General features: G+C 37.8%; 1 protein-coding gene across 2 annotated transcripts in view; it reads left to right on the top strand.

Moving 5' to 3' along the window:
• The first annotated feature begins 4,053 nt into the window (after positions 1 to 4,053).
• LOC134824589 (protein MTSS 2-like) overlaps positions 4,054 to 15,485 on the top strand; it is a 37,247-nt gene continuing 25,815 nt past the window's right edge. Inside the window, exons 1-2 of one of the 2 annotated variants that reach the window (XM_063836494.1) lie at positions 4,054 to 4,162; positions 4,394 to 4,529. In XM_063836494.1, the coding sequence (XP_063692564.1) occupies positions 4,097 to 4,162; positions 4,394 to 4,529 (202 nt within the window). In that variant the 5' untranslated portion in view covers positions 4,054 to 4,096. The remainder of the gene's footprint in view (positions 4,163 to 4,393; positions 4,530 to 15,485) is intronic. The other variant, XM_063836493.1, reaches the window with a different exon arrangement.

The following is a 15,485-nucleotide window of genomic DNA, read 5'->3' as shown; positions in this document are numbered from 1 at the left end:
TTGCATTCCTCGAGTATACGACGTAGGGCAAGGACCTGTGGGAGTGTGGATCTTCCTCTACGGAAACCATTTTGGTTTGGCCGCAAGTGGGGATCAATGAATGGGTAGATCCGGTTGAGGATGAGCTTGTTAAAAACTTTCGCTGCAACCGGTGCCAGTGAAATGCCACGGTAAAAAAATATAGATATAGCAAATGTTATGATCACAGTTTATACCTGAAGTTGCATGCATTAACAAAGTTGAAGAAGGGAAACAATTGACTTTCCTACTTTTTCATTGTGTTAAAAACAATATCGGGATGAAAATTCTACCCAAATAATTAGAAAAACTGTACCCCACAGTAATAACCATAACAGTCTATAACAATAGAATGGAGCCGTGACTGAAAAAAGTGTTTTACGTTTACAATGGCAAATTGCAAACGTTGACAAATAACTTATAGTCTCTTTGTCCAAACAATATACACATAATATAACAATTACCCTATATAAAAATTCAATATAAATTCAATAATAAAAACAAATAAATATTATCAGACTATACATGCAGCAGACTATACATGCAGCATGAGTAACTGGTGGATAAGCCTTCGGTAAAAACGGATCCGGAAAAGTCATTGTGGCACTCGGGTCCTTGGTATTGTCGTCGGTATATTGTCCATTACCTACGTTCTGCTTTCATAGTTTAAACAATTGTGAGTTCTAAATATACAGCTTTAAACCGACTAAGTATGAATGAATGAAATACCTGACAATCTACACTCCTATAAAAATTAAAAAAGCATGAGTAACTCGTAGTGATGTATGATTTCTAGAAACTTTAAATTAAATTTGGCGCTCACAGGTCCTCATGATCATGTGATCGCCGCATGAGGTTCTGTAAATGCGCAGGGCACCTTCGAGCTCATATTATTCACCTTACTGAGGCAGTCAACCAACGCGCGGCTTTATTTTTATGATATGATATGTTTTGATTGTTATTAATAAATACAAAAATTTAAATTTGTTTTCCTAAAATTTGTTTTCCTAATAGAAAACTAAATAAAATTTATAAACACCCTTTAAGTAGTATAAGTAAGCCAGTTTAAAGATCTGACTATAGTCTCTTTGTTCAACTTTTGGAATTACGAGCTATCATATTAAAAATGCAATTTCATTTTTAGCTTGAATAGTTTTAAAGATTTATATTTAATTTATACGACAAAACATGGCTCAAACTAAGCTATATACATTCCTCCCACTTGTATTTGTTTTATTATTAGCTCCCAAACGTTTTGGTAGAGGACAAATTTCAATTAAAAATTCTTCAGAAACTGTATTTGTAGCGCGATGCAATTCAATTCTGCATGGGCCGCGCGCGCATCAAATAATGCTTCTTGCAACCACGTATGCAGATCTGAGATCGGCGAGGTGCGAAGGATTGACATCGTGAATCAAAAACTGCATGATCAATTTTTAAAATGTTTACCTGGGGACCTCATGCTATCATATTTATGTTCATATAATCATAAAATTGAGATTCGGCGGAATGACAGACTGAGCGCCACCTAGTAAAATTATTTTCCGGATTTTGCCTTTGTGCAATTGTTGTTCATACATCATATTTTACAAAAAGTAAAGTTTTCAAATTGCGCGTATTGCAATAACTTCTTTAAAACTTCATGAATCGATTATCATTTTTAAATAATAATTCAATGTATTTGGAATTATTATAATAAATGCAATTATACAAATCATTTGGAATACCTTTGAAAAATAATAATAAACTAAAAAACGCTGGTGACTTATTTTTTCGTGAAAAGCACATAATAACGCGAAAAAAATTGTCGAGATGCCTCAAAATCTAGGTAAACTATAGGTAAAAATATAATATTAATCATAAGCTAAAATGTACTAATCTTTGTATTCTAAATGGGGAAAAGAAGAAACATTTTCAGTCAGTCGAGAAAATTGTCAGCCAGGCTATATGGCAGCTAAGTGATTTTTTAGAATTCCCGTTCTATTTTGATTATTCAAATAAGTATCAAATACTAACGGGAGGCACTCAACCTGTCATTCCGCTGCAGTTTTAATGCGCAATGCCGCAATGTGTTTATATTAAACATTACCTGAGGACCCCAGGCTATTATGTTCATTAACATATAGAATAAAGATTTGGCGGAATGACAGGCTGAGCGCGGCCCAGTAATATTAAACATTATAGCATGTTGTCTCCAGGTAAATCAAATATTGAAAGCAAGTGTCAAGTTATTGCAGCTTAACTCAGTTTAGTATAAACATTAAATTCAGCAGCACTGATTAACGCGAAATTATAATAAAATCTTTAGATTTAGAGCTGCAAAATTGTTAACTTGTATCTATTTTTTATAAACATGTCTCTTAAAAAATGTAGTTGCTGTACATGTAATTAAACTTGAAAATGTGGAGAGATGTTTGTCGGATTATTTAGCTTGCTATCTTATTGTTCGCTTCTTACATGTGAAGGAAGCTTGAAAAGAGCCCCCCTCCCCCCGCACAGAGACTGGTGTGCCAGGTAATTTGTCGGATTAAAGCATTGATCGTTTACAGTTTAATAACTTAAAGGTATTAAACTTTTGTAGTACAGGAATTCTGTTTGCTTCTAAGTTTGGTTTGTTTTGCGAAACCAGTATATGTTTACAGTTGATGCAGTAAAACTACAGTATCGTATTATATACCAAGCTGAAAAGATCTATATCAATGAAAATAAAAAGAAAACAACCATGCTTAAGGAAAACATGGGGTTACACAAGGTATATTGATGATGAAAATCTAAATATTATAGGCTACAATGAGCATTTTAGTAACAAATAGTATGAAAGATCTGAAATTTAAAAAATAAAAACCCTAAAAATATTTACACCCCAAGTTAAAAATATAAATACTTTATTTCTAAAAACACTATCAAATAAGGTGGTTGATCAGTCACTTGTGTCATTACGACGACGTCGTTATATCAAGTCAAAATATTCCCCAAAATAATTTAAAGACGATTCCCGATCAAAAACGTTTTTGGTAGAAAAAGTTTTTCGAGTTACATAAATATCAATGGAGATGCAATTTTATAGATAAAATCAATAAAGCTTAAAAGTGAAGCCCAAAACAAAGTAACACACCCAACAATGGTTGAGATGTGATACATCCAAGCAGTCTAAGTCGACAATAATATCATGTGAGTTAATATAAAACTAGCTCCAATGTTCATGTAACCAGACAGGTTCTACCAATCCGAAGAGTAAAGTAGATTTCCATTCAGTCAGTAGTAAACAGTGTCTAGCACTGGTCGTCCTAAGAGGGACTCCCCATTTATTACAGGCCTGGGTAATACACAAGGTATAACATAATTTAGGAAATCTAGATAAAAGGATATATGACAGTATAGCCCTGCTTGCGATCGAGATATCTGACAAGTCCGAGAATAAAGTAAAGTATATCCTTTATTCACAATCTAATAATACAATAAAGAACAGTGTGATTTCATATCCCGCTAGTACAAAGTAACTTGTAAATAAAACAAATTGTACAAGCTACCATCGATTCCACATTCAAAAAGCAGAAAGTTACTAATATTGATTCCAGACCAAAATAGATCATAGCAAAGCCAGATTGAAGATCAGCTACATAGTCTTCCTTTTGACATTAATTGTTCCTTTTTGGCTGAATGAAAACCCCCACTTTTGCTATAAAATAGAACGCAGCCTGTAACATTGCTACTGGTTTTGTAGCAAATGAACTGGTAGAAGAATGAGTATACTAATTTGCTGAACCAATGAAAGAGCTATTGTCGGATGCCACAAAGGGAGCCAATGTAGCTCATGCTTGGAAATGGCAGCCTGTTTCACCACTAGCCTTTTTCTCCACTTTCCAGCTGAAAACTGTGGTTCATGACTGAATTATATGCAGGGGTAACCTCACACTGATCCTTAAGTCAATAGGTCATACCATGACCTTAAAATTTAGTCCCACAGTATAAGTATTGCCCCCAGCTCAGATCAAGTGGCAATGTTGCTCATACTTTATTCTAATTGTTTTTATTTATTTACCAAAAATCTTTCGTAGGTGTTGAACAATAGCATGTCATGAAGACCTCAGATTCTCTTCAAGACATTGGTATGCAATTTGCAGACACAATCACAAGGATAAAGGTAAATCTGCAAAAAAGCTGCATTAAAGTTTTGTTTTCTAGCTGACACAAGTACCATAGTGTCCCTGCCTCTTGATATAATTTTAATTAGTTTTACTGTTTTTATAAATTTGAATAAATGTTACGTTACCAATTTATTACTATTTGATATGGAAATCACAGTAAATTTACAATTGGTCCCACTTAAGTACCATCTTGATCTTCAAGTTTGTCAAATTTCCAAATATTTCAGCAATGCCAGCCGATGTGGGTAGATCTCCACAAGAAGAGTGTGGTCCTACATGATCGACTGAAGATGACCTGTTCCAGCTACAGCGACTACTTGGACTGTTTTCAGCGAGTCATTGATGTGTCCCAACAGCAGGATGGTGAGTAAAAATTACAAATTCCAATTTTCAACAGTATTATAAAATTAACTCTAGCAAACATTACCAATATATTGTTTGAACCAGTGATGTGAACCATGTAAAACAATGTAATAAACATTTTCAAAGAAGCTCCACTTCACTTCAGCCTACATATCTCTGAAGAATATGCTGCGCTGATACATGCTCCACATACCTCTGTTCATTCAGAGATTCCTGTTAATTAAATATCCCACATATCCCATGAGTATGTCGTGAACCTTGATAAGGATAATACCCTCGGGATTAGGTAATCTAACTTCTGTCCTCTTATATCTAGCGTATCCTACGGCCTAAGTATCACTGTACTTGGTTAATTATAAGTGATGTAGCATATTATAACAGTATCTAAGTGTTGTGTCGCATAATATAATGAGTAAACTTCAATACAATGTGTGAATTATCATGTTCAAACACCGACGATATCATTTAATAACGTTGAGGTAACATGTCAATATCAATATTACTCCTTACATGAAATAATGATCATGAACTCATCCAATCTTGATTAAATGGCGGTGGTTCCATTCAGTTAATTGGCCCCCAGGGCTGTGCAATGTTATAAATCATGTAGGATATTACTTGTGCAATGGTATAAATCATGTAGTATATTACTTTTGAAGGCTGCTTGTAACCTTTACAAGTATTTTAGTGAGTCAGGATTAATGGTTTAGTTTAAGAGTGTATTGTCTATCATGGTATGTTGCTGTGAGCTGAGAGTAATTAATATGTTGTGGTGATTTTTGTAAATGAATTAAAATTTGTCTCGAAGAACTATTCTGTTCCAGAAAGTATAAATTCCAGAAAGTAGAGTAATTGCAAAAAATCTTAATTGCTCCCAACTTACTATCTGGCTACTATTTTACCACATAATAGATTAGACTGCTGTGTTAACATGTACTGAACAATGTAATATTAATATAAGATAATGAAGTAAATAACTGTTAGTTATTCTGGTTATTTTACCGAGTTGAAACTCTTAGGAACTATGTTTTGATTTAGCGCTGACAGTACTGAAATTTGTTGGAAATTTTCCCGCAACTTTAAGCCGAACACTGAAGTATTGATATATTAAAACCATACAATGATATAAGCAATAACTGTCTTAATTATAATATAAATTTTGACTATAACTTATTGGCTAAATATAGCGGAGTTGGACAATTTTTGCTACTACTTGATTTAGCGCTGACAGTTAGGAAACTGTGTACTTTGCTCTGAATTTTTAGCTACTATCTCACAACGGGAAATAGAAAGCTACGGTCCTTATAAAGTAATAAAATACTTGATTACATGACTTGTTTATTACTATTTATATCTGTACTATAATATTACTTACTCGCTAATTACAACAAAGTTAGGCAGTACTTGCTGATTGTATACCAGGATATAATAATGCACTGGGCTTGCACACTTCAACTAGTTGATCAACTTCACCAAGTCATTAGCAGCTATAACTCCGTTTAATAGCTACTCCGTTTTAGATATTACTGTCATATTATGTAGTCATATATTACTGTCATTACATGTGATTTGTAGTGTCAAGTGTGAGAATCAGTGTTCTGGTAATCATGATTACAGGTCTATTAGTGATATGGTAACCTGGTAACCTGGTAACCTGGTAAAGTGATGTGAAGGATGTTTCAGAACGTTTTGGCGCCACATTTTCTGAGAGGTAGCTGTTGTAATCACTTTTCTGTTGTAAGTTTTAAAGAAAACTGCAATATCTGCAGGTAGTATTACATATGGTACATTGCTTCTGAATTACAATTCGACAAGTATAAAATTACTGCAAGTACTTGTGCTGAGTCTGCTACAATAGACGATATTACAAGGTGTAAATATTCTTACTCAATTTACTTTACTTATAAAGAACATTTTGCCGTAAATAATATGTAACTATATTTAGTTTATTCGACTGAAATTTTACTGGGCTGCATATATAAAAGATTGCAACTGTTGTTACTTTTTAGAGCATGAAATACTTAAGTTGATGATTGTTTTGCTGTAGAAATAGAAATCAGGCTTCTCACAGTGAGCTCTACTTCAGGTAATGAAGTTTGGGGAATGTTCAAAATTGGACCATAGCCAGGGCCAGCTCTCCAAAATAACAAATAATCTAATTTGAAATGATCCCAGGGATCAAAATAACCCCTGTGAGCGAAGATTGATAATTATAAGAAATTGTTGTTCAACTTTACGTCTGAAATATAAAATATGAAATCACGATTTATTGGTGTATTCTCTGCTCGGTTACATTACAACGTGCTTAATAGGTTTTTTGTGTGATAAACTTATAATGTTTAAAAGTGTATGATGATATGAACTTAACATTGTCAGGCCAAATTATATTACGCATATTTAGCTCCACAGCTGGTAGTTATTAATTACTCAAAACTTATAAATAGATTACTTCAAACTTAAAATAGAGCCGCAAATATTTAGTAGAAGACGTAATCTAACCACGAATAATCTTGCAGCCACAATAAACAACGCCAACGTTTTCCTTGGACAAGTTTAGACGCAAATTAAGTTTTGATTCTGAGCTAAGAAAAGTTGCCTTGTTCAGCGAGAAAAATTAGGTAATTATTAGGTAATTAGGAAACCCGTTACCAACTTTAGAACTAGCAAGTTACCACAGCTAATATAATCACAGTTACAAAGTGCTAGATCTATTATTAAAAGCAATGTATCTCCAGCCTGAATATCACATGTTACTCCTTTTAGTCTGTCCCTATTCACCACACTAGAATAGAGCTGAATATTGTTGATATTTCTAATGACTCAGAAATAAATGATACCCATAAATATCCGAGATGTTGCTTCACACCATGACTATAAGGCCCTTTGACATGTAGATTGTAGGGTTGTAATAATGTTACAGTGTTATAAGAGAACAGTGTTACAAGCTTGATGGTGTCCGTGATGAGGAACTCCAATATGATCAACACCAGTAACACCACGTGGAAAGAATTGTGAAATTATGACCATATTAGGAATAATGAGTTGTTTCCACACCACACTACTCTCTTCACAACACTATGCCCTTATATGGGCATCAGCCATCACGTGTCACACTGCGTGTGGGGGGCGGCACACACTTTAAATACGTGTTACAAGACAGTGCGGAGCTCCTTTCAGTGTAGCTATTCAGTGTGGTGGTCCAGTTTACTTCACAACTATAGTTGTGAAGTAAACTTGTGAAGTAAACACTATAGATAGTGTACTTGTGTAGTGTGGTGCACAGAATACTAGCATTGTACTGAGACGTGGGGGGGGGGGGGGGGACTGAGATTCTTTTACAACGACTGTGTGGTGCACATTACTGTACACTACAGTACAGATAATATTGTAGCTAATGATGATTAATACCTACATCTGAACCTTATCCTATGATTTGTATCCAGAAGCCCCTGGTCCTCCAACTGCATAAAGTGTGGAAGTTGCTGCACAGGTCAGCTCAATGTATTATAGTGCAACTCACTTTGGTGGTGAAATCAAGTTTAGTGGCAGACTTTATAACAATTAGTGGTGAAGTTAACAAGTACTAAGTAGTGTGGTGCACATTCCGCTGAACTACACATGTAGATTGTAGTGTCACTGCATCACAACGTCTTCAAGGGAGAAAGAATCGACTGGAAATCCGGTTCGGTTTCCGGCTTACTTGTTTTGGTTTGGTTCGGGTATGAAAAAGATAATATGTTTTGACAGGTAGCTTTTTCTCCCGTAACAGTGCGGTTTGACATGTGTAACAGTGCACAGGTCTCTTCCTTTTATTTAAAAACCTTAGTTCTCGCTCTAATTCCCCAAAACCACCTTTACTCACCACAATTAACCGTGAAACATAGCGGAAGTTAAGTTTGAAGACGGTTCAGTTTATATAGAGTACAGTTTCTCTCATCTCCATTTACCAGATATGACAGAAGATAGTGTAGAGTCTACACTATAGACTACAGTCTACACTGTAGACTGTATATAACACCTTGCTGAGGTCTATAAGCTGATATATAAAAAGGTGTAACACTGTCTGTATTGTGCAGTAGACCTCCTGGAAATAGGCCTGGTCAACCAAGAATTACATCAGTTTACACTACGAGAACATTATTACCCATTATTACCGAATTATTACCGAATTATTACCCATTATTACCCATTATTCAACTTCACGGTAAATGGAGGGTGTTCTGTATTTATAAACGTGTTCTTACATGTGGTTGTACGCCCACGCAATGCAATGAATATAGTGGCTAACTGTACGTGTGTGAGCTGAGTTGCTCTGATGAAACTTCTAGAACGTACAGTTTTGGGTGGTTTTTAGGTTGGGAATGTACGCCCTGTACGGTTGGATTATAACAGTTCAGGTACAAGTCAACAATTGCAACAATTTGCAATTGTTCCAATTAGTCTAACACCATGCTCTGTGGTACTAACAGTGTTAGTCTAACACCGTGCTCTGTGGTACTAACAGTGTTAGTCTAACACCATGCTCTGTGGTACTAACAGTGTTAGTCTAACACCGTGCTCTGTGGTACTAACAGTGTTAGTCTAACACCGTGCTCTGTGGTACTAACAGTGTTAGTCTAACACCGTGCTCTGTGGTACTAACAGTGTTAGTCTAACACCGTGCTCTGTGGTACTAACAGTGTTAGTCTAACACCGTGCTCTGTGGTACTAACAGTGTTAGTCTAACACCGTGCTCTGTGGTACTAACAGTTTTAGTCTAACACCGTGCTCTGTGGTACTAACAGTTTTAGTCTAACACCATGCTCTGTGGTACTAACAGTGTTAGTCTAACACCATGCTCTGTGGTACTAACAGTGTTAGTATAACACCGTGCTCTGTGGTACTAACAGTGTTAGTCTAACACCATGCTCTGTGGTACTAACAGTGTTAGTCTAACACCGTGCTCTGTGGTACTAACAGTGTTAGTCTAACACCGTGCTCTGTGGTACTAACAGTGTTAGTCTAACACCATGCTCTGTGGTACTAACAGTGTTAGTCTAACACCGTGCTCTGTGGTACTAACAGTGTTAGTCTAACACCGTGCTCTGTGGTACTAACAGTGTTAGTCTAACACCATGCTCTGTGGTACTAACAGTGTTAGTCTAACACCGTGCTCTGTGGTACTAACAGTGTTAGTCTAACACCATGCTCTGTGGTACTAACAGTGTTAGTCTAACACCGTGCTCTGTGGTACTAACAGTGTTAGTCTAACACCATGCTCTGTGGTACTAACAGTGTTAGTCTAACACCGTGCTCTGTGGTACTAACAGTGTTAGTCTAACACCGTGCTCTGTGGTACTAACAGTGTTAGTCTAACACCGTGCTCTGTGGTACTAACAGTGTTAGTCTAACACCGTGCTCTGTGGTACTAACAGTGTTAGTCTAACACCGTGCTCTGTGGTACTAACAGTGTTAGTCTAACACCGTGCTCTGTGGTACTAACAGTGTTAGTCTAACACCATGCTCTGTGGTACTAACAGTGTTAGTCTAACACCATGCTCTGTGTTACTAACAGTGTTAGTCTAACACCATGCTCTGTGGTACTAACAGTGTTAGTCTAACACCGTGCTCTGTGGTACTAACAGTGTTAGTCTAACACCGTGCTCTGTGGTACTAACAGTGTTAGTCTAACACCGTGCTCTGTGGTACTAACAGTGTTAGTCTAACACCGTGCTCTGTGGTACTAACAGTGTTAGTCTAACACCGTGCTCTGTGGTACTAACAGTGTTAGTCTAACACCATGCTCTGTGGTACTAACAGTGTTAGTCTAACACCGTGCTCTGTGGTACTAACAGTGTTAGTCTAACACCGTGCTCTGTGGTACTAACAGTGTTAGTCTAACACCGTGCTCTGTGGTACTAACAGTGTTAGTCTAACACCGTGCTCTGTGGTACTAACAGTGTTAGTCTAACACCGTGCTCTGTGGTACTAACAGTGTTAGTCTAACACCGTGCTCTGTGGTACTAACAGTGTTAGTCTAACACCGTGCTCTGTGGTACTAACAGTGTTAGTCTAACACCGTGCTCTGTGGTACTAACAGTGTTAGTCTAACACCATGCTCTGTGGTACTAACAGTGTTAGTCTAACACCATGCTCTAACAGTGTTAGTCTAACACCATGCTCTGTGGTACTAACAGTGTTAGTCTAACACCGTGTCATTATGCTACCAGTGTTCCTGATGAGGTACATGCTTGTGTTAGTGTGTTACCTCTGAACAGAATACCCGATTTAGCTGTGATGGTTCCTAGATCATTGTCCTTCTGTAACATAACATGCCACTCACTGCTATTATTGTGACCGGTTATTAGTAAGAGAATCAAGATAGTGCTCAACTTTGGCTCAGTTTCAAATATTTAGGGAATACGTTAAGTGTGACTGATATTAGCAACGTTTTTACAAGTTTTCATGTAAAATTTTAAATACTAAACTTGATCTAGGCTTTCTTTAAGATGAAGTTTGGGGATTAGATTAGAAATAAATATTCTAGCACAGTTGGAAAAGTAGCTACCGGGTATATTGAAAGGGTAGGGAGAAGAAAGCAGGCCACACTGGTTTCATTGAGAACAATCTTTAATGTTTTCCTGTTTTTCCGTAAAATACTCACACCTCCCACACCGTCACAAGGGTTGATACCTTATTATTACAACTTGGCACCATCGCTTTGGCTCTGTTTCAATTATTCCAGGAATTTTTAGGTGTTACTGATATCAACGACATTTTCACAGTTTAGGATGACGTTTTCAGGAACTTAATTTTACGGGAATTATTCTTGGCTGGTTCTACAAATCGTGTTGTTTTTGGTAAAGCAACCTTTATTTTAGTATTTAAACACACTCACTAACATAGATCAGATCAACACCATAGAATAAAACAGAAAAAACGGGGAGAAAAGGTGTCATTTTCATTGATAACGAGACCGCCCAACTTCTACTAACAACACTGCTGCTCAGTTCTCACGAGCTTAGAAGGTTCGCATCGTACGGTGGTTCTCCCTCGTAACCATGACAACGTTCGGTGGTTCTTCATGGTAACCATGGGAACGTACGGTGGTTCTCCCTGGTAACCATGGCAACGTACGGTGGTTCTCCCTGGTAACCATGGGAACGTACGGTGGTTCTCCCTGGTAACCACGGCACCGTACGGTGGTTCTCCCTGGTAACCAAGGCAACGTACGGTGGTTCTCCCTGGTAACCATGGCAACGTACGGTGGTTCTCCCTGGTAACCATGGCAACGTACGTGGTGGTTCTCCCTGGCTGCTTGACTAGAATCCTACTTGTTTTCCTGTAAAACTAACACATTCACACTGCCTACCCCGTCAAACTAAGCCTGATACCTTACAGCTTACCTCCTTTACGCCCCCAGTTCACACGGGTTAATCGTCACTCTAACAATAACAATTACTCTAACAACCACTCCAAAATACTGTTCCCTGTAAAACACTCACACTTCCCACCTTTATACTCTGTAAAACACTCACACTTCCCACCTTTATACTCTGTAAAACACTCACACTTCCCACCTTTATACTCTGTAAAACACTCACACTTCCCACCTTTATACTCTGTAAAACACTCACACTTCCCACCTTTATACCCTTTAAAACACTCACACTTCCCACCTTTATACTCTGTAAAACACTCACACTTCCCACCTTTATACTCTGTAAAACACTCACACTTCCCACCTTTATACTATGTAAAACACTCACACTTTCCACCTTTATACTCTGTAAAACACTCACACTTCCCACCTTTATACTCTGTAAAACACTCACACTTCCCACCTTTATACCCTTTAAAACACTCACACTTTCCACCTTTATACTCTGTAAAACACTCACACTTTCCACCTTTATACTCTTTAAAACACTCACACTTTCCACCTTTATACTCTGTAAAACACTCACACTTCCCACCTTTATACTCTGTAAAACACTCACACTTTCCACCTTTATACTCTGTAAAACACTCACACTTCCCACCTTTATACCCTTTAAAACACTCACACTTCCCACCTTTATACTCTGTAAAACACTCACACTTTCCACCTTTATACTCTGTAAAACACTCACACTTTCCACCTTTATACTCTGTAAAACACTCACACTTCCACCTTTATACTCTGTAAAACACTCACACTTCCCACCTTTATACTCTGTAAAACACTCACACTTCCCACCTTTATACTCTGTAAAACACTCACACTTCCCACCTTTATACTCTGTAAAACACTCACACTTCCCACCTTTATACTCTGTAAAACACTCACACTTCCCACCTTTATACTCTGTAAAACACTCACACTTCCCACCTTTATACTCTGTAAAACACTCACACTTCCACCTTTATACTCTGTAAAACACTCACACTTTCCACCTTTATACTCTGTAAAACACTCACACTTCCCACCTTTATACCCTTTAAAACACTCACACTTTCCACCTTTATACTCTGTAAAACACTCACACTTTCCACCTTTATACTCTGTAAAACACTCACACTTCCCACCTTTATACTCTGTAAAACACTCACACTTCCCACCTTTATACTCTGTAAAACACTCACACTTTCCACCTTTATACTCTGTAAAACACTCACACTTCCCACCTTTATACTCTGTAAAACACTCACACTTCCACCTTTATACTCTGTAAAACACTCACACTTCCACCTTTATACTCTGTAAAACACTCACACTTCCACCTTTATACTCTGTAAAACACTCACACTTCCCACCTTTATACTCTGTAAAACACTCACACTTCCCACCTTTATACTCTGTAAAACACTCACACTTCCCACCTTTATACTCTGTAAAACACTCACACTTCCACCTTTATACTCTGTAAAACACTCACACTTCCCACCTTTATACTCTGTAAAACACTCACACTTTCCACCTTTATACTCTGTAAAACACTCACACTTTCCACCTTTATACTCTGTAAAACACTCACACTTCCACCTTTATACTCTGTAAAACACTCACACTTCCACCTTTATACTCTGTAAAACACTCACACTTCCCACCTTTATACTCTGTAAAACACTCACACTTCCACCTTTATACCCTTTAAAACACTCACACTTTCCACCTTTATACTCTGTAAAACACTCACACTTCCCACCTTTATACTCTGTAAAACACTCACACTTTCCACCTTTATACTCTGTAAAACACTCACACTTTCCACCTTTATACTCTGTAAAACACAGCCTGATTCCTCACTACTTGGCACTTTGTACCCACACTTAGCGACTATAATAATACCCCCGCTGAAATGCCTCTGTTTGTCAACACACTCAACATCTAACACTACACACACTCAACATCCCCTAGTTGACATCATGCCTTCATCAGGTCATCCAATCAGTAGTTTAATAAGAGTCATTTGTTGCCATGGTAACAGGGTGTCATTCTACACTAAAATTAGATAACATGTGTCAGTGTGTGATGGCAGGTGAAGTGTCTTGAAGACGGCAGGTGGTGCCCCAGTGTGTGATGGCAGGTGAAGTGTCTTGTGGACGGCAGGTGGTGCCCTAATTAATATAGTCCTCCTGTCCTCCGGTTACCTGGTTCAAACAACATCAGCCCAGATATGTAGCTTCGATTGATACATTATAAAATGCGTTCCCGGTACGGTGTTAGAGGGGGAAGGAGGGGAGGAGAGCCGGGGGAGGGGTGGAGAGCCGGGGGAGGGGGAGGCAAAGTGATAGGTCTCCAGAATAAAACTCCGCCACCTCCTGTTTTCAGAGTCTCACTATTGTAACAGGTCCATTGTTAGGCTAATCCTTTGTGTCATCTTTCTCACGGTCTGTAACATTTAGACCTTTGTTTAACTCAGATGACTGCAGAATTACCTCCGAGATATTATTATGGAAATTAAACATTGTTATACTTTAACATCGTTACTTTAACATCTTACCCATGGCAGTATCTTACCAAAACTGACTATCAGATCTGCTACATCCCACTGCAAAGGAAGGTGTAGTGAGGTGTAGCAAGGTGTAGTGAGGTGTAGTAAGGTGTAGTAAGGTGTAGTAAGGTGTAGTGATGTGTAGTGAGGTGTAGCAAGGTATAATGAGGTATAGTGAGGTGTAGCAAGGTGTAGCAAGGTATAGTGAGGTGTAGTGAGGTGTAGTAAGGTGTAGTGAGGTGTAGCAAGGTGTAGAGAGGTGTAGTCTCTGTAGTGATGTGTAGCAAGGAACTGACTATCAGATCTGCTACATCCCGCTGCTCTAGTAGTAGTTGTTGCCCTGCTACTAGAGTACAAAGCACGTAAAACTGCCTCCCCACTCTGTGTCTAGGCGGTTCCTTGGTCCTAACACTGTAATTATTGTGACAAGCTTGCCCTTTGTTGTAATATATTATTGTGACAAGCTTTGTTGTAAGAACCCTCGTTTTCTCAGCGTACTCAACGCTTGAAGCCTTTAACCAACGCTTGTTACATTCTCACCGGGGGGCATATTTTCCTTTGAGATTTATAAATGAAACAACTAACATTGTAACTGCCTTTACACGAAAAATACAATTTGACCAATAAGATCAGAATTTGATAGAAAAATGACTGAATCATAAAATAGTACGTCACATGTCTACGTCACATGTGTATTGTGATGAAGAGATTTGAGTGCTAATTGAGCTAGATGTAGTAAGGTGTAGTAAGGTGAAGTCTCTGTAGTGATGTGTAGTGAGGTGTAGTAAGGTGTAGTCTTTGTAGTGATGTTAGTAAGGTGTAGTAAGGTGTAGTAAGGTGTAGTGAGGTATAGTAAGGTGTAGCAAGGTGTAGCAAGGTGTAGTAAGGTGTAGTCTCTGTAGTGATCAGAGTCCCCGCCCCTCATCAGGTCTCTACACACCGTAATAAGACCTTACGTAATATTACACACTAAGTAGTGCACGAGCAGTGCTTGTGAAAT

The sequence above is a fragment of the Bolinopsis microptera genome, chromosome 12 (genome assembly GCF_026151205.1).
Source record: "Bolinopsis microptera isolate Bmic1 chromosome 12, MBARI_Bmic_1.0, whole genome shotgun sequence".
Lineage (NCBI taxonomy): Eukaryota > Metazoa > Ctenophora > Tentaculata > Lobata > Bolinopsidae > Bolinopsis > Bolinopsis microptera.
This window is presented reverse-complemented; position numbering and strand designations above follow the sequence as displayed.